The 24,429-nt window shown below is 35.0% G+C and overlaps 1 protein-coding gene across 2 annotated transcripts in view; it reads left to right on the forward strand.

The window, feature by feature from the left end:
• The first annotated feature begins 4,856 nt into the window (after nucleotides 1-4,856).
• LOC131067968 (iron-sulfur protein required for NADH dehydrogenase, mitochondrial) overlaps nucleotides 4,857-24,429 on the forward strand; it is a 161,735-nt gene continuing 142,162 nt past the window's right edge. The window contains exons 1-3 of one of the 2 annotated variants that reach the window (XM_058003148.2): nucleotides 4,857-5,085; nucleotides 5,166-5,357; nucleotides 15,566-15,688. In XM_058003148.2, the coding sequence (XP_057859131.1) occupies nucleotides 5,064-5,085; nucleotides 5,166-5,357; nucleotides 15,566-15,688 (337 nt within the window). In that variant the 5' untranslated portion in view covers nucleotides 4,857-5,063. The remainder of the gene's footprint in view (nucleotides 5,086-5,165; nucleotides 5,358-15,565; nucleotides 15,689-24,429) is intronic. The other variant, XM_058003147.2, reaches the window with a different exon arrangement.

Raw genomic sequence — 24,429 nt, forward strand, 5'->3', positions numbered from 1 at the left:
TGATAGTTCTGGGATGTAAGAAGCTCAACTGAAGAATTGGCCATGTGTACCTGTACCTGAACCTGGACCTGCTCTTGATTTTTTTAATTTAAGTGATCTTTCAAACTAGACAGAAGATGCATAAGGGTTTTTTTGTTTTTGAGTTTAGGTGTTATGATTTTCTAAAGTAAATTACATAAATTAGTAAAAAATAACACCCCCCACAATATGTAAAACAAAAAACCAGTACAATCTAAGAGCCCAAAAAGAAGACAAGAGCTAAAAAAATGCGTTAGACACTATCTTGTGTACCTGGTGATTTTTTTGGAAAATATAACTCCAAATCTGAGTAGGGCTCTCGAAGACCTTATTGACGCCTATTCATTTTCCAAAAAAGAGGAGTCATATTGATTGTGCAACAAGAATGCAGTTCAATAATTACAGTTGTTATGAAAATAGAAATAGATAATCCTTATAAAAGGATACTTGAAACCCTAAAGAATTATAAGATTCCTAACTTTAGCTTAAGTATATAGTATAATAGACTAATAATTAAATAAATAATTATTAGCTAATAAAAGATAACTCTAACACAATTGATTGAATCCAGTCCGATCCTTGGAGTCGCAATTTAACTTTTGGGGGAATTCGCCTAACCGTTGCTAGTTTCGCTCTTGCATACAAACACGAATCTCCTATAGCAATATATGCATCTATTTCGATCAAGGTACCAAGCGATCTCCCTATCTTTTCTAGGGCTTCCTTCATCCAGTATTCCATCGATAAATTGTTTAATCGGATCCAAATCGGCTTATCATAGGGTTTGGTTTTGAGAGGGTTAAAATTCCAGTACCATTTTTGTATGTACAGAGGTTTGGTTTCCATTGTTCAGAGGCCCCCTTCAAGAATTTTTTGGTGCTCTTCTTCCATCGTGAAAACCACAATAAAGAATCCTTTGGACAGAAATTTGGTTATTTGGGGAGTTTGCCATGTATTTTCGATCCATTCGGTGATCTTCTTCCGATCTGATCTAGGGCCAATAAATCTGCAAATAATCGCTAGAACCTTGAGCGATTCGATGTCATCCCCAACCTCTTCTGTGATGTCGATTACTTGGAGAAGATCTTCCTCTGTGTTCGACCCTGGTTCCTCGTAGGCTTTTGTTGCTTCCTTCGTATCCTCGCCTCGACTGCTTTCTTTCGACTTATTCTGCTTTTTTCACCCTCCAATTTTTTTAACCAATTGTATAATAGGGTCTTTTTATTATTTTTCCATATCTATTTATATAGTAAGAATATTATTATTTTGAAAAAAATCTATAAAATATTTCTTTCTTCCTATTATATATATTTTTTTATGAGTCCTATAAAAGTTAACCAATATGATTAGTAAAGAAAGTGGACAAACATATCTATATCTTTCCATGAACAATAAAAATAATTCAATATTAAGGCTTGGCATGTGATGAAGGATGGTGAAATTTCTTGATCTTCACATATACATAATACAATCTATCATTAAAAAAATGGGTCATGAAAATTCAAAAAATATTAATTCATAAACTATCCTGTAATTATTATAAAATTCTTTCAAATTTGATTAGGTGATAATTTTTTGAATTAATGTTTCAAATCACACTATAATCTATAAAAAAGAAAGAAAAATAGTCCAAAAAGCCCCTTGAAATATTACCGTAAGCCAAATTGAACCCAAATCCCAAACTAATTTTATACTTAACTCTAACACTAAACCAAATGAACCCTAACCCTTAAACAAATTTATTTGTGGCCCTAACCCTCAATTGAACTCTAACCCTAATCTTAATTAAATATTAAATCTAATTAAACTCTAACCCTAACCGCGAGCCAAAATCTACCATAAACCTAACACTAAATCAAATTGAACCCTAACCCTAAACCTAACAAAATAATAAATCAAATTTAACCCCAACCCTAACTCGAATCCTAATCAGATCAAATTGAACCTTAACACAAAACCACTTTGAACCTTAATTCTATACCAAATTAAACCTTAACCCTAATACTAAACCAAATTGAACCCTAGGATTAAACCAAATGGAACCTTAAGCCAGATTCTATTCGAAATCAAATTTAAACTTAACCTATACCAAATTGAGCCTAACCCTAAATCAAATTAAACCCAAATCTTTAGGTCATGGAGAATCCTATTGAAGATATAGAAATAATTGACCTTGAAAATCAAATTAAAAATCAAACCATATTGAACTCTAACCTTAACACTTAACCAAATTGAACCTTAACCCTAAACCTTGAATTGAGCCTTATACTCACCCTATTTTAATGATTTTTTAATAAAATGACAATCCTAATTAGTGTCATACCAAGTGATCTCATTTCTAATTAATATGTCCTCATTACATATTTTTAAACTGATAGGATCTAATCCATCATAAATCTTAAACCAAATTAAACCTTAACCCTAACACCAAACAATTTTTTTTTTTAGTTGGTAATAATGAGATTTAGTATTAATATATACCAAAAATATACATAAAGCTTGATCAGTTCATCATTAATAGCAGAGGAAGAAAAACAATACCAGAAATATTGTTCAACCCAAAAAACCAAACAAAACTACCCCTACAAAGAGCCCACATCTACCACCATAAAACGTATGACCCCCAACATATACAAGAAATATTAAATCATTGACAATTTACAAAAACCTTCCACCAAAAACCCACCAACCCCGATCGTGATTAGAAATTACAAACAACATATAAAAAAACTACAAAACCATTACAAAAACCATAGAATTATTGATTTTTCTTTCCAATTTTCAGCGGCCTGTTGTTCCAGTAGTCTTTGAGCTCAAAACTTAGTCAAGATTCCATCTTTGTCTTTGCAGGATTCTTTCCTTTCCTTCGCTCAAATTCTTTTTCTTGGATAAAAGATTTCAGAGAGTCCCATCCGATGAAAGCTTCAACCCTACGCTCATATCAATTCATCCACTTCGACTACCTAATAATAGGTATTAATTGTTATAAATTTCCATCCTGCTTCCCATTCTCCTCCTCCACCGGCAAAAACCCAGCCCCCACAACAAAACGACCCATCATTGATTGCAAACCATATAGCCAATCTTCTGCCACACAACCTTTTACCATCCACTCCACTTCTTCTTTCTTTCCTACCTCCAAACCCCAGGCGACCAACATTGAAACAATGCCTATGTTAGTATGATACTTGCGCCCGACTAACAGAAACTCCTCATCAAAAAGAACATCTAGAATTTGCAAGAAATTGTCATCTTTGAATTTAAACAAACCCTTCAACCACTTGTTAGAAATCTGCCCCATGAAGGTTAGCTATTGTCTCGTTGTGATGAGAGAGAAAGTAGCCTCCATGGTAAAGGAATCCCACCACCCGTTGTATCGTCTGAACACCATCTTGCACACTTTGTGGGATTAAAAACTCCCATGCCAAACCTTGTCACATCCGACTGTCACCTTGCTAAATCATAAATGCAATCTGAGAATGGCGGCATACCATCATAAACTCAAACCCAAATCAAGATTGTGAAAATCCTCTATCGTATGCCTTCACACATCATTCAACGACAACATTCAATTTGATAGCTTGTTAGCCAGCTCATTGTCCGATCGAACCACATGACTAACCACAAAATCCTCAAAGGTTTCTAAAACCGAATTGGCAATGGTGATAATTTTTTTTAATTTCCATGCATGACTATTTCCTGTGTTAATTGCATTAATAATGATCTTAGAATCACCTTCAAGATGAATTTTTTGCAACCCTAATCCCTTTTCCATTTTCAATGCTTCAATCTTGACTTGAACCTCTGCTTCATTATTCGTGCCCTCTGCCAACCTGGTTGCACCAATCGCAACAATATTGCCTTCCTAGTCCCAAGCCACAAATCCAGCTCCAGAGGGACTAGGATTACCCTTGGAAGCTCCATCAAAATTGATTTTGCACCATCATGCCTTTGGCTTAGCCTAGTCCACCTTCACAGGTTTTGACAATGCCAGATTAACTCGACAAGGCCCATTAACGGGTCGTCCCCATTAAGTTAACACCAAACAAAATTGATCCTTAATACTAAACCAAATTGAATCCTAACTCTTAACCCAAACCTAAATTGCACTCTTATACTTATAAAACCTTAACACAAATAAAACATTAACCTTGGACCTAATTGAACTATAATGCTAAATCTTAAAGCCATCATCATCGAGCTTATCTACTCTAAGGTTTAGCGTATCTGGCTTTCCAAAATCTGCTCTCATGTTGGATGAATTTTTAGAGTCATATTGTAGATTCAATCAAGTGATATTAAATAAAAAATACAATCATGTTATAAATGAAATGATAGAATATTTAGTTTTGTATTTGATATGATTGAATCATGGATTAAGATTGATTAGTTATCATAATCAAATATATAATACAATTAAAATAGTGATAAGAAAAAAAGTGTAGAGCATAGTGATTAATGGATTAAGATTGATTAATTATTTATTTGAAAGCAAAGTTTTATTAGATTCTATTGCTAAGTTGTAGGTTTTATTACATTCAATTTTCTTGCATGCATATTTATCTCATTAATAAGACTTCAACATCTCATCAATTAATCAATGCAATATGGTTCTTATATCTGTTTTAATTGTTTTAAATAGTAAATCTTGTCATTTGTTTATATTTATGAATGCTAAAGATTCTTTAAATTTGATCTCTCTCTCCATCCTCTACATGAATTTTATTTATAAAATATAAATATGCTAACATAATTTACAATAATTATTTTACAAATAAACAAACAAACAAGGAAGATAAATGTACGTTCTAAAATCTTACATAACATAAATGCCTGATTATGATGACTTGCCTGACACTTTCGAATGGCGCAATTGCTAGTTATTTAGCTTATTGGCCTCTCTTCACAAATGACAGCTTACATGATCGAGGCTGTACCAACTCAGAGTACTCTGATTTGCTCTATTTTTTTTGTCCATTTCCAGAAGTTTGGAGATCCGAATAGAAAAACCCAATGAAGTTCCCATCCATTAACAACATCACACTATGCAGAACTGTAAATCTCGAGGTATCCATATGTAGTTTTTTTTTTAGGTTGTTATTGCCACGCAGTTGTTTTATTTCTTGCTTTTTGGTTTCCGAATTTAGTTATGAAATTTCATGGGGTGCAGAGGGTGTGGGAAATGAGTATGAAAAGAGGGATTAGCGGCAGCCCTTGTTCATGGAAGCCCATTTCTGACAAAGGACGAATGCCGCTGCATAAGCTTAGCATTGAAGGAGTTAATGATATTATTGCCGTTGCCTCTGGGAAAGGGGGAGTGGGCAAGTCTACCACCGCAGGTATGTATTTTTATATTGAAAAAGTTTACAAATATGGTTCATGGGAGCAATTAGTTACAAATGATACTAAAACTTATTTCCTTACAAGTATTAAGGAGAGTAATTCATAGGTTTTACAATGAGACTAATATATAGCTTTTACAATACTAAGAGATTAATTTATAGTTTCTTATGAGCATTAATATTATATAACAATTTAGATATCTATATTAGAAATCAATAGTGGAATACCAACAATGGAAGATCAAGAGTCATAATTTAGAATTCCACAATAGATGCCAGAGGTTTGAACTTGGATTTTTACAATGTGAACCCAATGTTGTAACCAATTAAACTCAACCCCTTAGAACACTGCAAATATGTTTCATTTTAGCTATCCCTTCTGTCATCAAATTGAATTGAACTCAACAGTAAGTTAAGTGCATGTTATGCTTGTTATATATGCACTTTTGTGTATACATACCTTGTGTATATAATATAATACATAAACAAGTTTGTACAGTATGCCTAAAGTAAGTATTTGTCCGCATATGAATGCTATAACAACATAGTGGGGGAGAAAAGTGCATAGTTGCCATTTTTCTCTGCCCTGTTTGCCCTTTTCTGCCGTCTAATTGAATTGAACTCAATACCAAGTTAAGTGCATACTATGCTTGTTATATAAATGCACTTTTGTGTATGTATATACTATATATACATGCATGCCTTGTGTATATATCATATACATATAATGCATAGAAAAGTTTGTATAATACTTAATGTGGGCACATAAATAGTATAACAATATAGTAGAGTTGGCAGTTTTCTTCACTCTATTTACTTGTCACCGGTATAAATAATCCACTTTTTGGTTCAATGGTCAAGTACATTTTTTTTTCTTCTAAAAATAGGATAGACTATGTATCATGTGTGTGAGGTGATAGGGGGATTGGTAGAGCTGTCATCTTAAGAGTAAGAGATCTCAAGTTTAAGTCACTCATTTTCTCACTTCAAAAATTATGGATGATGTTTAAGTAGCTATTTTAAACTTTTTTTTGGCTTGCCCTCAAATATGTCATTTTGGTGCACAATTCAATATGTTTTAGCGTATAAGCTGACAGAACCCACCCAATAACTCTTGACATTGTGTATAGATATATACAGGGTTCGGTACATACACAAGTTTGTATGATACGCCTATTGTAAGTATATGTCCACACATAAATATTATAATTTAAATTTCAAACAATATATAGTTTCATATAATATTGTGAACATGTATGTGTAGATTCGTAGAAGCATGCGTATATGTTATCATACTTATACTCACATGCCTTTTTATAATAATTATTATGTGTATACTATACATATATTTGTTATAATACTTGTACATCATTTTGAATTCTTATCATAATACTATAGATCACCTGACTGATGATCAAGAAGTTTGAGTTGATGAGCACCTTGATATTGATCATGGAGAGTGCTCGTCTTCTTGGTAACCGCATTATAGGCTTCTCAGTACCAATTTTGATGGGCTAGTCTTCCCCCGAGGAAGAGCTAGGCCTCAAACTATCTTCTGATTGCCCAAGTTCTGCATTGCCCGTTGCTTCTTTCTAACCCTCATTTGCTTTCCTCCCCACTCGAATAAATTTTGAAGGGCTTGTATGGAGTGTTCAATTATTTGTATTTACAATTGGACACAGTTCCTTTTATAGATTTTGACATTTGTAGTAGTAAATGGCTCTTGGGGGTTTTAATTTCGATGACAATAATAGTACTCAAGGTGAGCAGATTTGGTTAAAAAGGCTTCAAGAAATGATTATAACTGTAGAAAATGAATGTTGAGATATATTCCCCAACGAAGCCATGAAAAACCATCAAAATTGATGCTGCTTTGTGCCACTGATACATTGTGATTTGGAATGGCAGTTCTTATTGGCATCATGCAAAGGTGTTTGAAGCCCTTCTTCTGATCAGGCTGTTGTGCATAGGCCTTGTAGACAGCGAGCTAATCTAAATCCTTGCCTATCATAGTCCAATCAACCATAAATTAAAAATCATCTAAATTAATGCTGCTCTCTGTCACTGACATATTGTGATTTGGCATGACAGTCCTTATCGGCCGCATGAAAAAGGGCTTTAAGCCCTTCTCCTGACCAGTCTATTGTTCATGGACCTTGTAGACAAGGATATAATCTTAATCCTTGTCTATCTTAGTCTAATCAACCATAAATGGAAGATTTTCCCTTGGCCTTATATTTCTGGTTTTGCCAAAACTATCTACAGATCTCTGTTCCTGATCGTTAGGCCTAGATTGGTTCCTCAGAATGAACAGGCCCTAGCCTTGGATGTTTACTATGCAAACATATCGGCTGAGTCACAGGTTTCCCGTTTTGCGATTTGGAGATTTGATCTTGAGTTACTCTCTTTACCAATTCTCTCCTTTACCATTACATCACAACCCCCTGGATCTCTCACTTAAATAGCTAACTTTTTACTTTTGTTTTCAGGATGTGTCTTTTTCCTTTGTTTTTGGATTTATTAGTAGCCGGAGAACCTTTTAGGTAATCGAATCATCTACATCTAGTTGATTACCTGCAAATGATGGTGAATATTGCATTTCTTTCCCCCTTTATGAATGTTAATTTCACCAAGACCCATAAGGGTCATGAAACATGCTCCTTTTTTGTCTCCAAACCTAAAACATACATATTGTTTTTGAAAATAAAGAGATTTATTTAAAGATAGAGAGAACGAAAAATACAAGAGCAACAGAGGGACTAAAATATTGCAGCTGGGAGCACTGTTTCCTTCTTTTGCCTTTTTGTCAGCATATGAGTTAGCCTTCGTAGGAATATGTTTGAATTCTAACAAATCAAAATTGGCAGACGAAACATTGATTCTGGCTTTTAAAAGCTAAGTTGGAGAGAGTGAAGGCTTTGGAGGTTCTGCAAGGCTTGGATAACCAGTTTTGAATCTCCATAAACATTAAAGAGTTTTTAATTGTTCTTTGGATGCCATTTGAAGACTGATCTTACATGCCATGAGATCTGCAACATTATTGGTGCTCTTATTGAGATTTGTACAAAATTCAAGAAACTTTTCATTCTTTTTTACCACAATTGTTCCAGCAGCAGCAGTCCCAGTATTAGATTTGGAAGAACCATCAAAGAAAATGTCTGGAAAGGAGAAGAGAAAGAAGCTGTCCATTGTTTGGGAGGGTCAACCTTTGGAATTAAATCAGATAAGTGCCAGTTACTTAGGAGATAAGATTGAATGGTTGAAAGATAGCTTAAGAGATGAGATTGTTTGAAGTGGAGTTTGGCATCGAAAGAAATGTTGGTTCTGACATTGGGAGGAATGGAGCTATTGCTTGTAGTTTTATCATTAAATTTTTTGTGATTTCTATACAACCAAATAAGCCAGACAAAAATGAAAGGGGTGGCATTTTAAATATATTTGAGAAGAGGCTTCTTGCGAAAACGGGCAACATGATGGTCCTTCCAATTGATAAGATAGTTCTATGATTCTATCCATTGAGATTCGTGTGTAAAGTATCTCCCATTGCATGAGCTAAAGCAATCCATTGTTGAGTGGCTTTTGGACATTCAAAGAAGAGGTGAGATAGTTTCATTCTTTTTGATGCATCTATGACTTGTGAGGATCTACTGTCCCTCACTTGAGCAAATTATCACTGATTAGAATTTTGTGTTGGTGGAGGAGGCACTGGAACGATATGACTTTGAGAGTAACTGTCATGCCCCCGCCATGAAAGAAGACTAAAAAGAGTATAAATGCTCAGAAAATTGTCTTATTTATAACACTTAACGATTTTCTGTAGGAGTTAATATTTCAGGCAGCAATGGGAAGACAACAATTCCAGTACATTGAAGGCTAGCATTCCAAGTTGCATCGATGCATAAACTAAATAGATGCAACGATTCATATATTTAATAACAATGCAGCGAATAGTTTTGTACTTACATTGATACGGGGTATTAATCATTGATGAGGGCCAATAAAAGCAGTTGTATACTAGTTAAAAGGCAAAAGACAATTTATTAAGAGTTGCCACTTTTGCAAGAATGGCGTCTGTTGGAAAAGACATAGCCTTCCACCGTAATCAAGGGATATATATACAGCATATCGGCCATTCCAAAGAGGCATCGAATCAGAGAAGGAAGAAACAGGAGGTCGATCAAGAGAAGAAAGTACATCAGCGAATAAGGAAGAAGACCAGATCGGATATTTCACCAGCAAACAAAGAAAGAGACCAGATCGGATATTTCACCAGCAAACGAAGAAAGAGACCAGATCAGAAATTACAGATTGGATATAACAGATCCAATAACATTCAGGAAAGTAGACTTCTAACCCAGCCAAGTTTGGTATGCGATATTAATAAATGATGTAATATATCTATATAGTATAATCTCAAGCTTGGTATGCAATATGAATAATGATGTCATGCATCTATAGTCTTTATATGTCTTTGACCGAGATATTAACCAGCTTTGCCAATCTATGATATCTCTAAAATTAATGAGTTAATCTATTCTTGTCCCACAAGCAATCATACGTGGAATCAAAGGAAATATGTTAGGGAGAGGCAGCAGACTGGTTCTCTCGAATTAAGCTGGTCACCCCAAGTGATGGAATTGTCTTAGTTAGAGGTTTCTGCCACTTGTGGGCCAAGGGGTTGAGTTATCTTAGTTGGATGCTCCACACTCTTGGGGTTAATTGGGCTGAACAGTCTTCAGGTGCCGCGCCCTTTCATACTTTCTCCTCAATGACCCGGTTCCCTTGAGTAAAGTAGGCCACCCAAGTGATCGAATTATCTTAGTTGGATGTTCTTGCCACTTGTGGGCCAAGGGGTTGAGTTGTCTTAGTTGGATGCTCTGCGTTCTTGGGTTTAAATGGTCTGAACAGTCACCGGGCATCCTTTCATACTTTCCTTTAAACCCTTACTATGATTGGCTCCAAGGAACAATCTATAGTTTAGTTTCAAGTAGTGATATTATTCATCATTTCATATGATGTTAATTTGTTCATTTCTCAAGCTTAATAACTTTTAATGAGTTAACTTTAGAATATGGTTGGAATTGTTAATTTTGGGTGAAAACCGGTCTATCCCAATTTGGGGACATTACAGTAACAGCTTGATTCTAGATGAAGTTGAGATTTTTATTGCTTGGATGAGTTCTCTGTAGAGCAATACCAGCCCTCACCGAGTAATGACCATCCAAGTTGAGTGCCCCCAAATTAATTGATCATCATCTTTTGGAGCAAGAGGTTGCAAGCCTGAAAGGTGCTGCATGATTTGCATCCGAGTCTCCTGCTCAAGAAGACTGTGGCCATGAATTTCTCCCGAAGAAATTTGGTTATTATCCCACTTAACCACTTGATCAAGCTGAGTGATTTTCAGAGAATGCATGGACTGCAAGAGATGATGAGGCATATAGTGAGCAAGAGGTTCATTGACAATTATTGAGTCTTCCCAACACTAGATCTGGTGACCATTACCTGGAAGTCAAGATATTTAATCTCTAATGATAGTGGAAGACTTGTTGATCAAGTTCTAGATTTGGGTAGCACCTTTGAGAGTAGAGAGCTTCTCGAGGAGATCTAACCCATGAAGACCATTATCATATTTGTAAACAAGAATACATTTCCAGAGAGTAAGAGGAGTAATAAGGGTCCAATGAGTTTAGCACCACTTGCTTTGCTCATCTGAAGGGCAGATCTAATGCCCAAACCTTCTTGATTTTTAGCCTCAATAACATTCTTCCAGCTCTCCCAGTGAAATTTCTTTTTGGAGTTCCATTTCCCACCTTTCCATAAGAAATTGCAGATCCTTTTATCTATTTCTTGAAGAATGTAAGAGGGGTCATGATCTATCATGAGCTGGTAGATGGGGAGGTTGGAAAGGACAGCGTTACTAATAGCGAGTCTTCCAATTAAAGAGAGCCAACCATCGGTGTAACCTTGTATTCTCTCGTCAAATTTTGCTGAAAATTTGTTCCAGGAGTCTTGATGTTTCAATTGAAGCTGATAGGGACTCCAAGTTATATCCAAAGGGTCCAGCTCCTCTGTGAGGAATTGGCTTCTGATCTCTGCCTGAGAGTAGCAAAGAGTGTAAAATGTGCTTAGCTTCTGTTGAGCGTAGCACAAGATGCATTAAGAAAGGAGTCTAGGACACCTTTGTTCTTTCTGACTTTTCAGGTTTGCTGACTTCACCAAGGACGGTGTCATCAATGAATTGAGCATGAGTAGTTTCCTTGAGCTATTTGCGACTTTTATCCTGGTTAAATTGTGATTCCTTCTGTAGTTAGGAGGAAGTTGTGATTGACTCTGTCAAGTGCATTGGACATGTCCAATTTGATGGCTATATTTTTTTTCTTTCCAACCGGCATGTTGGGACTCATGAATAACTGCAATGCTATTGTAAATTTGCTTAGCGGTATGAATGGACCTTGCTTGTCAGAGATGATTTTGTCAAGAGTTTTCTTGACTCTGTTAGCAACAAACTTATAAGAGAAGTTATGAAGAGAAATGGATCTGAAACGATCAAATCTCATGGATTTTTCGTCTTTAGGAATCAGATCAAGAAATGTTGAATTGATAGAACCAATCATCTCACCTCTTTTTCTGGTATCTTCAACCATGAGCAGTAAGTTCCTGTTGATAAGATCAAAAATTGCTGATAGAAGTTTGGTGAAGGCTTCCGGACGAGGAGCTTTGTTTCTGGGAAGCTTGGAGACCATTCCTTGAAACTCTTCTATAGAGACAAAATGACTGAGAGTTTGCATCTCTCATTGAGAAGATGAAGGATGGAGGCTAAAGGCAATCTTGAGCAAGAGGGTCACCAATTTCAGATTGAAAAGGTTCTTCAAGTCCTGGGAGGCAGCTGCCTTGATTGCTTCAGGTTCATGGATGACAGAGTTATCAGGAAGAGAGATTTCATTGATCAAATTTATATTTGTACCTTTGATGAGCGTTTAGGTGAAATTTTTGTGTCAGTTCCCTTCTTTAAGCCAAAGCATTCTTGATTTGAGTCTCCAAGTGTGATCCCAGCCGGGAAAGATCATTGAGTTTTTGTAGAATGCTCGCTTTTTACAAAGGATTCAGCTTTGAAGTAGGCAAGGCATCTTCAGAAGCAGATTCAGTACTCTCTAAATCACAAGGAAGCAGCATGGAATCAACCTAGGAAGAGGTTTGTTTAATCTAGGCCCCGATTCCATGTTTGACACAATGGATTTTGAGTTTCCACGTTCGTTGTAACACACCCACTTTGAAAATAAAACCCAAATTAAATCCAGTGCCCATCTTTTCCAATAGGTTTTGGGAATTCTGTAGTAAGGGAATGGACTTTGATTCAAATTGTTAATGATATGATATTAAGTTGAAAAAGTAAAAGTTTGTTGTTATACTGATTCAGCCCCCACTCCCCCCCTTCGCCCTCCGCCCTCCCCTCCCCCCACCTCTTAGCATAACCGTGTGCTCAACAAAAACCATCTCCTTTGTGGTTCTTAGTTGGCTGAACATATGCCAATTTATTAGAGCAATTCCTAGAAAAGTGCCCATAGGTGTGACACATGAGACATTAGAAGGGAATGTGCTCATAATCCAATTCCTATTGCTTTAGGGAGCCCTATTTTAAGTTTGACTTGAATGCAAATTCTAGTGCAGCAGGCATAATGGGCTTTAGGACGAACCCAATTAATAAATTTACCTGTTTGATTACCTATTTGTTCAAGAATTGGTTTATTCCAAAGGTGCAAAGGGAGGAAGGGAAGCCTTACCTAGATCACGTTGTCTAGAGTCCATAAACCATTGTCTGCCTTGGAAGATTGAGTCACTTTCTTCACTTGAGTAAAAAATAATGAGAAAGTAGTCATGCCCGTACCAACAGAGCTTGAAACAAGGTTTATTTTAGCCCAAGTATTTGTGATCCACTTTTCCTGGTCAATGGGGGTTGGTCAAAGCCTATTGAAAATGGCCAATCAAAGATTGGAGGGGAGAGTGAGAATTGAGTGTTGGAGGCGGTTAGGAAGGATTTCCACTAGAGGGACTTCATCTAGTTTGGGAATGAAGGCATTCAATTTGGAGGCAGACAATTGAGAGGAGGCTGAAGAAGCAGCCACCGTTTTAGGAAGAAGCTTGGATTTGAACAGATCAAAAGAGGCTGGCTAGAAATGACGAGTGCCAAATAGAACAGAAGCCTTATCAGATATGTCTAAAGGGTGCTGCTCTGTTGCCGGTGTCCAACAGAATTTTTTTAATTATATCTCCCAAACTAAAATATTAGTCAAGCATTAACTTCCAAATATATGATGATACATTTTTGGGAAGTAGTACATTTTTTAAATACAGAGAGCAAATGTATTAGAGATGATAAAGGCAAGGGAAATTGGGAAACCATCCTGATCAATAGCTTAGCTAGAATTTGATGAGCATACAATATTTGACTTTACAGATCGGGAAACAATCTCACTTTTTAAATTGCCTCGTCTTGAACCTGTAAAGTCTTTGTATGTAAAATAAACTCAAATTTTAGTTCCATAACATTACAGAAAAGTTATGATTGAAAATGAATACAGTGAATTTCCATGTTTTATGTGATTTCCAATTCAATTCTGAAGCCTTAATTACATTAATCTATTACTTACTATTCACTGACATCTTTAGCAATGGGGTAGCTGATTAGCATTACATAGATGGATAAAGGTTAGTGTGGATTCTCTCTTTCTTTTTTCTTGATTGGTAAATCTGGAAAATCACTGGGCCTAGGCCAACTGTGGAAATAAAAAGGGGCTCCATTTTCATTGTTTTATCATAACTGCATTATCACTAGATATGGCCTAGTGGTTTCAGGGGAGGATTTTAATTCAGGTCTTCATTGCGGGAATTGTTCTACCTTACCATTCAGTCACATGTCTGGGCTGATGCAGATCTTTCTTATTTTGCATAAACTTGAGTCACAAAATCCATTTTAGAAGACTGGAATATCACTGAAATATTCATCAATGGGATGATGAGTGAAGACATATGGCAAAACATGGGTTTGCTCTTGAATCTACTTACTAGCATAGACTCAGATTTTACAAGTCAATGAAAGGAACTTTCTACATTCATAATGTGATGTAAATTGATAAGGTAATCTCAATCTACAAAAAGTACTCACATCAACTCAAGCTAGTTAAATATATACCTTCAACAACTTGAACATTCATGCCCTTACCTATTACTGGTTAAATATATGCCTTCAATAACCAGAAGTATCATCATCTTCTGTCATATTGATATGATCTTCATATAACTGAGACATAGTAAGACCTAAAATTATTATCTTCTTCTTTTGAATCCAGTAGAAAATTCATTATGCATTCTCTCTATGATCTGGAGATGTAACATAACACACCTTGCCCTCTTTTCAGATCAGTTGGTAAATGTGCATATTCTTTATGCAGGAATAATGGATTTTAACTTTGACTGTACTAACATTATGTTGGAAAATTTATATATATGGTATCATAAAAACTGGAGTAGTATGATGCTGTTTCTCTAGCATCAGGTCTATCCATTCTCTGTCAAGGTAATGTCCTGAGTTTCTGCAAACTTTCAAAATAGGTCTGTGGTTAAGCAGGGGAAATTTTAAGCCAGTTGATTAACCATTTTAACAACAAGCTTGTCAGCTTATTCTCGTTTCTCCAACTAGGTTGTTGAGCAACTTTGAGAACAATAAAAGGCTTTGAAATTTTGTTCTTCTGGTATTCTTCTACCCAAGAGAACAGTGAGGAATTCACATGATACCTTTGTGTGTTCTTGACATGTTTTACCAATACAGATTTTATAACTTCTAAGGCAGTACGGTAATTCCATTCCAGTTAATATTTGTGAATTGTGTCTATTGATGCTTTTGTGGTTTGCAGACTGATACATTGGAATTTAGAGGTCATTTAAACATATTAATTTAAAATCATACGTAATTATTTGGGTAATGGATATTGTCTTCTGACTCTATTTTAACATCTTTTAATAGTATGCGAAAGGTATTGGGAGTACACATAGTAAGCTCTTCTAAGATATTTTTAATCAATTTTAGTTGATTAATAATTTTATTAAGCTTAGAATTCAGTGGTTGATCTTCCTATATCATGTAAAGAATCATGCTAAGTGTAAATAAGAGAAAGCTTATTCAGAAAGTATATTGGTATCTGTTGCAGTGAACTTAGCAGTTGCTCTTGCTGTTACGTGTAGACTGAAAGTGGGTCTCTTAGATGCTGATGTATATGGGCCATCTATTCCTACAATGATGAAGCTTCAAGGAAGGCCTCAGGTTACAGAAGGTACACATTCATGTGCCCTATATTTACACATAGCCTTATTTATATTACTATTCATTTAAAACTGAGAGAACATTATGTTCAGTTTCATAGAGAACTATTGATATTTTCAAATGATCTGTTAGCAATTACAATAAACTACACATTTGACTGAAACTTGAAATAAATGGTGGAAAGTAATTGAAATTAGATAATGTTTTTTAGAAAGTTGAAAACAAGGACAAGTTATGTCTTTAAGAATGAGTACATAATAAATTGGTCAAAGAGTAGGGGTTTTACAGATCTTCATCTAAATATATACATACAGAATAGGGGACTCTCACTATTATTTTTCTAGCCTCTAGGATTTTGTGAGCAATTTAAAATAAAATTATAGCCTATTGTTGTTCTCACTTGGCCAGTTTTGTCCGATTTAACCCAAATTTTTTAGTTTCTAGAGAAAATTTTACAATTTTGGACCTTTTGAATCAATTGATTTTCTAAACCTGATAACAATGCTTCTCACTTTTCTCTTCACTTTTGTGCTGAAATATTGCCCACACAATCTCCTCATTTTGACTCTTTTCTGGAAACTGTTGTGACTTTTTCACATATCGACCCATTGCAAATGGGGATCCCTCTCTTCACTGGCTGGGTTAGGTGTTTTGGTTAGTCTAGTGTTGGCTTGGCACTTAAAATGACCATATCATCCATTGAACTTTTGATATATATTGGAAAAAGAGGACACCTAAACCTTGAAGCAATAAATCATGGTCAATTTTGGTTTACTGTGCTCTTGGTGCTTGCTTTAGTATATAGATTGCTTTCACCAATCTTTACACCGTAGTAGCATTACACAAAATCAGGATTGCCTTGGCAAACCCAATATATAAATGGAATTCAATTGCTTGGGAAAAAATTGAGAAACTAAGAAATGTTGAAATATTCATAAAAACAGGGAAAAAAATTCAATTTTTGTTATTCAATCCAAATAAAGGGAAAATAATGTTGCTTTTCCATTGGGTGCAGCCCAACACAATTTTTAATTGTTTGCTTTTTAGAACTAGAGTAGAGGTTTGAGGTCGGATTGTTGTGTGTAGATAGCTAGAGAGATAAATGACAATCATTGGAGCTTGCTGCAAACTGCATTGTTCTCTACTTTCCTTGTGAGCTTGCCGCCAAATCAGCATCACATAAAACAAAGAAAATATTGGAGTCCTGATGAGCTATCTTCTCTTACTTGCTTTTCGGAATGCAAATTTGGCTGAGTGAGTAGGTCTAATACTCCAGTGTTTGGACTTTGATTCTTGTTCTTGCCACCCAGCATCCTCTTTGGAGGCTTCTATGTGTGAGTGAAAGAACTAAAGATTCTGTAGGACCAGAAGACTGCTGAGTTTTAACAGGCTTGCGGCCTTGTATCATGGGGAGTGTCAGATGAGGAATGACAATTATTTTAGAAGGCACCTCCTCTTGAGGAAGAATATTATATGGGTTATGAGAAATCCTTGATGCAGAAGTAGAAAGGGCAGAAAGCTTTTGTTTGCGATGCACACTTAAACTTAGATTGTTGAGGAAGGGGAACAGAAGACTAAACCTGAAAGGAAGAGAGGCTTTAGATTTTTGAGGACCAGGAACAGAAGGCTAAATGTTGAAGGAAAAGAAGGTAAGATTTGTTGAGTAGAAAATACTTCTGGCTGCAACACTGCAAAAGCTTTGATAAGGTGGTTATATTGACAACAGCTTATAATTAAACATAATGTTCTTGTAATTAAAAGGATGTTTCCAAGCATTACCAGTGTGCATTATGTTAATTTGTTCTGGCAAGGGTTTATCTAGTTTGATATTTACACATATGCATCTGTAGGTCAGAAGATATTATGGCAAGGTGTGGCCAAGCTACCCAAAAAAAAAGTGGTCTAGTAATAGTCTTATTATATTATATTATATATATATATAGGAGTTGAGGAAAAATCAACTCTACAGCTCCCAAAGATCACTTGCATGCAAACCTGTTACAGAAGAAGAGAAGAAAAAAAGCTATGGAGGCCAAAATTCAAAGATCCAGAAAAGAGGAGTCATATTGATTGTGCAACAAGAATGCAATTCAATAATTACAATTGTTATGAAAATATAAAGAGAGAATCCTTATAAAAGGATACTCAAAACCCTAAAGGTGAAAACCCTAAAGAATTATAAGATTCCTAAGTTTAGCTTAAGCATAGAGTATAATAGACTAATAATTAAACAAATAATTATTAGCTAATAAAAGATAACTCTAACACCCCCCCTTAAGATGAACTTAGGGAGTAGCTAAAAAATAACCAAAGACTGAAAAAACATGTAAAAAATGCACGTAAGCAACAATGGGTCTCGACAACTAGGTTTGATGAGGTACCCAAGTACAAAAGAGTCTTTGTAAAGCGAAGAAATAGAGAAAACCACATGGGAAAAAACTATACTCCACAAAGAGATGAAGTCTGGTGAAGCTCTGAAGAAGCCTCCAGACAAGAGAATGTCCTAGAAAACAGGAACAAAGGAAGATCATGAAGAACACCACTAAAGCATGGAGAAGATGCAAACACTGTCGACACTTTATCTTAGTGCATTTGCATAAATAAAATGCTTAAAAAAATGTCTACAATGATCTGAAGAACCTACATTGAAATAGAACATGACCAGGTAGAGAAGATTGTAATCCACATGAGTACCCTCAAATGACACTACTCAAATCAGATGGTAAACAACTGAACTCGAAGATACAGATGGCACAAAACACCAAAGCCTAAAGCGCTGATCAATAGAACCAAGGAAGCATTAGAACCAACAAGAGAAACCCCCCATAATGCTGAAAAGAGAGAGGGACAAGTACACTGAAAAGGACGACCAACAAGAATTGCATGACAAAGAACCAGGAACATCAAAGGTGCAGAGAAAGTGCATAGTGTCGTGGAAGGAACACTCACTTAACACACATCATGAGGCTAATGTCATGGAAGGAAAACTCACATGACAGAGGTAGATGGAAAACAAAGGCAAATATCAACCCCCCCAATGACACTTTATATGGAGTGCATGTACAATAAGGCACAAGATGTGCAAGATCCCAAGTATACAATGCATAGTGGCACTTTATCTCAGTGCGTTTGCATAAATAAAATGCTTAAAAAAATGTCTACAATGATCAAAAGAGACATAAGACTGGAAATATAGAAAGAACCACCAAAGACGAGACATCCTACTCAAAGAAAGAGATCCTAGGACCTGAAACATCCAAGATATTCACCAGAGTGCTGAAAAGAAAAAAAATGAATCAAATGTACCTGGAGTTGAATCTGGAAATAAAACTCATATTACTGAAAAGTGTAGAGAACAAGTTTTCCAACGGTATAAAGTTTTCAAAAAACAGAGTTCGGATGTTCAAGTTATGTCTCCCAGAGTGCAAAAATTAACCTCTAACTTTGACAGTTAAAAACACCATTAAAAAAGAAAAATAAAAAATTCAAACCTCCGATCTGGATAGAGCTCGGGAAGAGATTTCTGATGATATAAGATTTGTCGAAAAATGCCTTTGTGAGCTCAAGATATGGCCAAAAAATTGAAGGTGCTCCGGATGGGCCTAGAAGGGGCCTGAAGGCTGCCTACACAGTGCTGACATCATCTGATCAAGAGCATAAATTTGACGGTCGTATGACCATCACCGCCAAAAAACCAATCTGCTTGGAAAAAATCGTCGAAAAAAGAATCTAGTGGTTGGAAAAGTCTTCCTACCGGAAAAAACAGTTGTCGAAAAAAAGGGCAATGACCGACGACGCTAAGGCGGCGGGGCCGCTTTAGTGGCCGGTGGCGGATTGTGGTCGGGAGTCGATGGAGCGGGGCGGCTGGGAGGTGGAGGACGATGACAGACCCGAGGCGGGGGCAATGTGGACCGGTTGTTGGCGGCCGGAAGCGGGAGGCCAAAGGGCACGACCAGCAAGGACTGGGAGGCGCCAAGGCACGGGGGCTGTGCAGGCAACGACAAGGACCACGACCTGCTGCATGTCGTACGAACCTGCATAGGTCGCCGACCCCCCAAAAAATGCTTTTTTTTGTTTATAAAAAAACAAACTAAACCTTTTTGTTGAAAGGTTTTTCAAAATATTGTTTTGGAAATCCGGCCTGGGTAAGCCGTTAAACTGCCCAATTTTTTTAATTTTTTTCGATCTGTGTGCCCTGAGGCCATACGGCCTAGGGCCGAATTTTTTTTTGCCACCCGAACACTTGACACCAAAATATATCAAATTTTATATCAAAATTTGTGGAATCGATCTCCTGAATCCAACCGTGAGGTCCTTTTGGCACCAAAATGTACCAAAAAATCAGCTACCCCTAGAAATGAAAAAAAAACAATTGCACAAACCCCCGAATACACAGATTTGAAGAATAAGACCCAAAATCTCTTATGATGAGAACAGGGGCACGCAGATATGGAGCTCTGATACCATATAGGAGTTGAGAAAAAATCAACTGTACAGCTCCCAAAGATCACCTACATGCAAACCTGTCACAGAAGAAGAGAAACAAAAAAGCTACGGAGGCCAGAATTCAAAGATCCAGAAAAGAGGAGTCATATTGATTGTGCAACAAGAATAGAATTCAATAATTACAATTTTTATGAAAATACAAAGAGAGAAACCTTATAAAAGGATACTCGAAACCCTAAAGGTGAAAACCCTAAAGAATTATAAGATTCCTAAGTTTAGCTTAAGCATAGAGTATAATAGACTAATAATTAAATAAATAATTATTAGATAATAAAATATAACTCTAACAGTATATATGCAACAAATCATTCTTAAGATACAAATAGAAAGATCCATATTTTCCAAAATGATAATGACTTTCAATTTTCTTTAAGGCGAGTTAGTTACTAAGACCTCACAAATAACATTATTCAATTATATGATCTAATCTCTCCTCACTTTGTTTTACATTTTTATAAAATTTAAATTGCTTTTCTCTTTGTTGCAATTAATTCAATTAAATTTGTGTGAGAAAAAGTAGTTGCATGGGGAAAGCATACGATTCCAAGTTGAAATTTATTCTTAGCCTCAGACATACTATAAGTCTTGTTTCTTGTAACTTATATAAAAGTAGAGTCAAGCCTTCCTTTATTCATCTTGTTAATTATCATTTGAATGAGAATTTTCTTGAATGGGTCGTTTAAAACAAGAAGGTAGGCTCTTAATCCATCTCATCTATTTGTTTTCTTATAATCGTCAACTTTAATTCATTTCTTTAACATCTTTCATGTACATATTTCTCAAGATTGTCAAATTAAAACGAAGAGTGGAGTTATCATGATGGCAATGCCCTCCATCAATAAGAAAAATTTTCATTATAATTTTGTATTACAAATTTTATTAATGCTAAAGACTAGCATACCTGTCTTTAGAGGAATATATGTAAAGTATACCGAAAGATATAATATATTTTTATTATTCTACTTAAAAAACATTGTATTATTATATTATAATCAATATTAAAATATTATTACATTATGATATTTTAAATAATATTAAATTAATATAAAAATATGTTTATGTTATTAAGTTTTATTATATTCTTGTTATTATATTTCTAAAATATTATTATATTATGATATTTTAAATAATATTAAATTAATATAAAAATATGTTTATGTTATTAAGTTTTATTATATTCTTGTTATTATATTTCTAAAATATTATTATATTATGATATTTTAAATAATATTAAATTAATATAAAAATATGTTTATGTTATTAAGTTTTATTATATTCTTGTTATTATATTTCTATATTCCATTAAAATATTTAGAAAAGAAAAGAAAAGAAAACTTTTAGTACAAAATTATTATTATTATTTTATTATATTTCTATTAAACCCTTGACAAAAGCAAAAAATCTATTAAGATTGCATTATTGATATATTATTATATTGGTGGATGAAAAAAACTAAAAGCAAGAAACTATTGAAGTGGGAGGATGACATCCAACAAGGATCTCAAATTTAATGCTTCTAGTTTTTGTTTATCGAGGTTTTTGCGTCCATTACGTAAGTGTAATACACCTTTAGCATAATTATAGTAGCAATGGTTGTTCCAATATAAAGCCAATTTTAGTTGTTTTATTTCAATAGGAGACAAAATAATGTTGTACATACTTTTCAAATGAAGGTAGTGTTTGAAATTGATGAGAAATGATATTTTGTAATGCATTTGCCTTTTAACTCAAGGTTTGCAGAAACCATCCCATGCACTTTACCACCATCTCGTGCACTTTACCACAATCACATTGACATTCATTTAAACTATTTATTTATTTCTGGAAGCAAAAATGTGTATTTTTGCCCAGTGTTAGTTTTTTAAAAATTCCATATTGTTAGAAAGATTAAGGTCTTGTCTTTAAAAATTACTTAATGTGGATCTATTCACGAGTTAAGTTAACGTGGGTCTTAGGAGCGCCTTTCTACAAGTTACTTTTAATGGGGTCATGTATCTTATTTAATTTGAGTTAGCTAGGCATTTAATGTGTGTGCCATGTTTGTTGATCATACTACATTACACCTTGACTTTACAAGAAAGGCATCTAATTGTAATATCTCAATATTCAAGCAAACTTATTTATTGCATAATCTCTTGTGGAAGGCATCTTTGTTTTTGTAGGTGATCCTAAAGTCTATAACTCCTACATGTTATCAAAGCTCCAATGTTGTATATTCTTTTCCAAATCTGAGGGATATTATTAGGCTTCAAGAATTTTTTGAGTACAGATTGGGGTTTCAAGGACCTCACAACTAAATATACATCATCAAATAAAGTCAAGTTTGTCTTTCATTTCCTCAATTTTTGTTATGTTTTATCAAATTTGCAAGGGTTTTGAGTAGGTTTTAATCGTTAGATCTAGGAGGAAGCTAAATATTTGGAGCAATTTGCACCAAATTTGATTCTACCATCACATCCAAAAGGCCTAAACATTTAAGATTCATCCGTCAAATTGTCAAAATCTAAGAATTTTTTTTAGGGGGTGTCAAAGTTTTTGGCATATTCATCGATCGTATGAACTTGTGTTTGTTCATATGATCCATATTGTATGGACCCCCAATCATAAGAAAAAAATCTCCCCTCCCATGGCATAATATTCTAGTGCAAATTCAATGAACGTACCTTTTTTGCAATCATCAATTTGTAGGCTTTGCTTGTGTCTGCATAATTTATATGGTATGTCTATTGGTTAGTTGAATGGTACATTGGTTGGTACGAATCACTTTTAGAAATAAAAATTTAATATATTTTTTTATCATTTAAAAGTTTGATGTGTTGTTTGGTTACCATGTGTTGTTTATGCCTAACCTGTAATCCCATGGAAAATCTAGGGCTTCTTTCCCCAATCAACATGGTCCCCCACCTATCACCTTAGTGTTGCCTCATCCCAATGATATTGTTGCCATTGGTGATGCAGTTCTATTATGCCCTACCAACTATTAAGTTTGGTAAAGAAATCAAATTATCTTCCATTGTATTGGAAACATGTATATATACAATAAGATAAGAGATAACCCATGCATTTTCCAGTAATGACGGGTTTGACAAATTACCAGGTCAATTCCTAAATATACTACAAGACCATAACAAATGAAAATAAACTTTGCATGAGTGGAAAATGGTGGAATATGCCAACATTCACCCTTATTACATCATTGTTTTAAAGTACTAATAAGAGAATCTGGAAAACTTTCAAACTTCACATGTGCAAGAGGCTTGGAGAAGATATTGGCATGTTGTTCTTGTATGGAGCAAAATTGAAGCTAAATATTGTTTTGTTGAACATGTTTTCATATGAAGTGACAATCAACTTCAATATGCTTGGTCTGTTCATGAAACACTGGATTACGAATAAGCTTGAGAACACTTTGATTATCATAATAGAGGACCGTAGATTGATTTTGTGGTACCTCCAATCCTTCTATTATATGGCGTAGCCAAACTACTACACTTGCTACATGATATTATACTTTTGTTGAAGAATGAGCATTAATTATGGGTTGCTTCTTACTTACCCAAGAAATAGGACCAAAACCCAAGAAGAAAAATAATCCAGAAGTGGTTTTCCTATCATCAATTGAACCTTAAGACCCTTTTTGCTTCTAGCCAATGACATGTCTTTGGTTCCTACATGAATCGTGAAAGATAATTAATAGAAAAATTGATATACGATCTAGTATATGTTAGGTAAATCAAACCTCCAATCATTTGATGACAGAGAGTTGCATTCACCCGAGGAGATGAATTAGATATAGATAACTGCAATCACAATTTCATAGGTGTAGAAATGGGTTTGGGATCCATCATTATAAATTTCTCAAGTAGTGTCTTGGCATATTTTTTTTGAGATACAAAGACATGGTGATTAGTTTGACATACCTCTACGCCTAGACAATAGTGCAGTAACCCAAGATCTATCATATCAAATGCCTTCATGAGATCATTTTGGTTATTTCAATCATTGCTTCTGAGTTGTATGTGATAAATAAGTCATAGACATATACATTAATGATCATAATATCACCCCATTGGTCCTTGAGGTAAATATTTGGATCATATGGATATCTAGTGAAACCATGTTGTAGTAGATGTTCTTCAATTTTTATATTCCAAACTCTAAGAGCCTGTTTGAGACCATATAGGGACTTGACAAGTTTGCATACCTTTTCTTCTTTACCAGGTACAATGTATCCCTCTGGTTGGT

Source organism: Cryptomeria japonica, chromosome 6, assembly GCF_030272615.1.
Source record: "Cryptomeria japonica chromosome 6, Sugi_1.0, whole genome shotgun sequence".
NCBI classification, from domain to species: domain Eukaryota; kingdom Viridiplantae; phylum Streptophyta; class Pinopsida; order Cupressales; family Cupressaceae; genus Cryptomeria; species Cryptomeria japonica.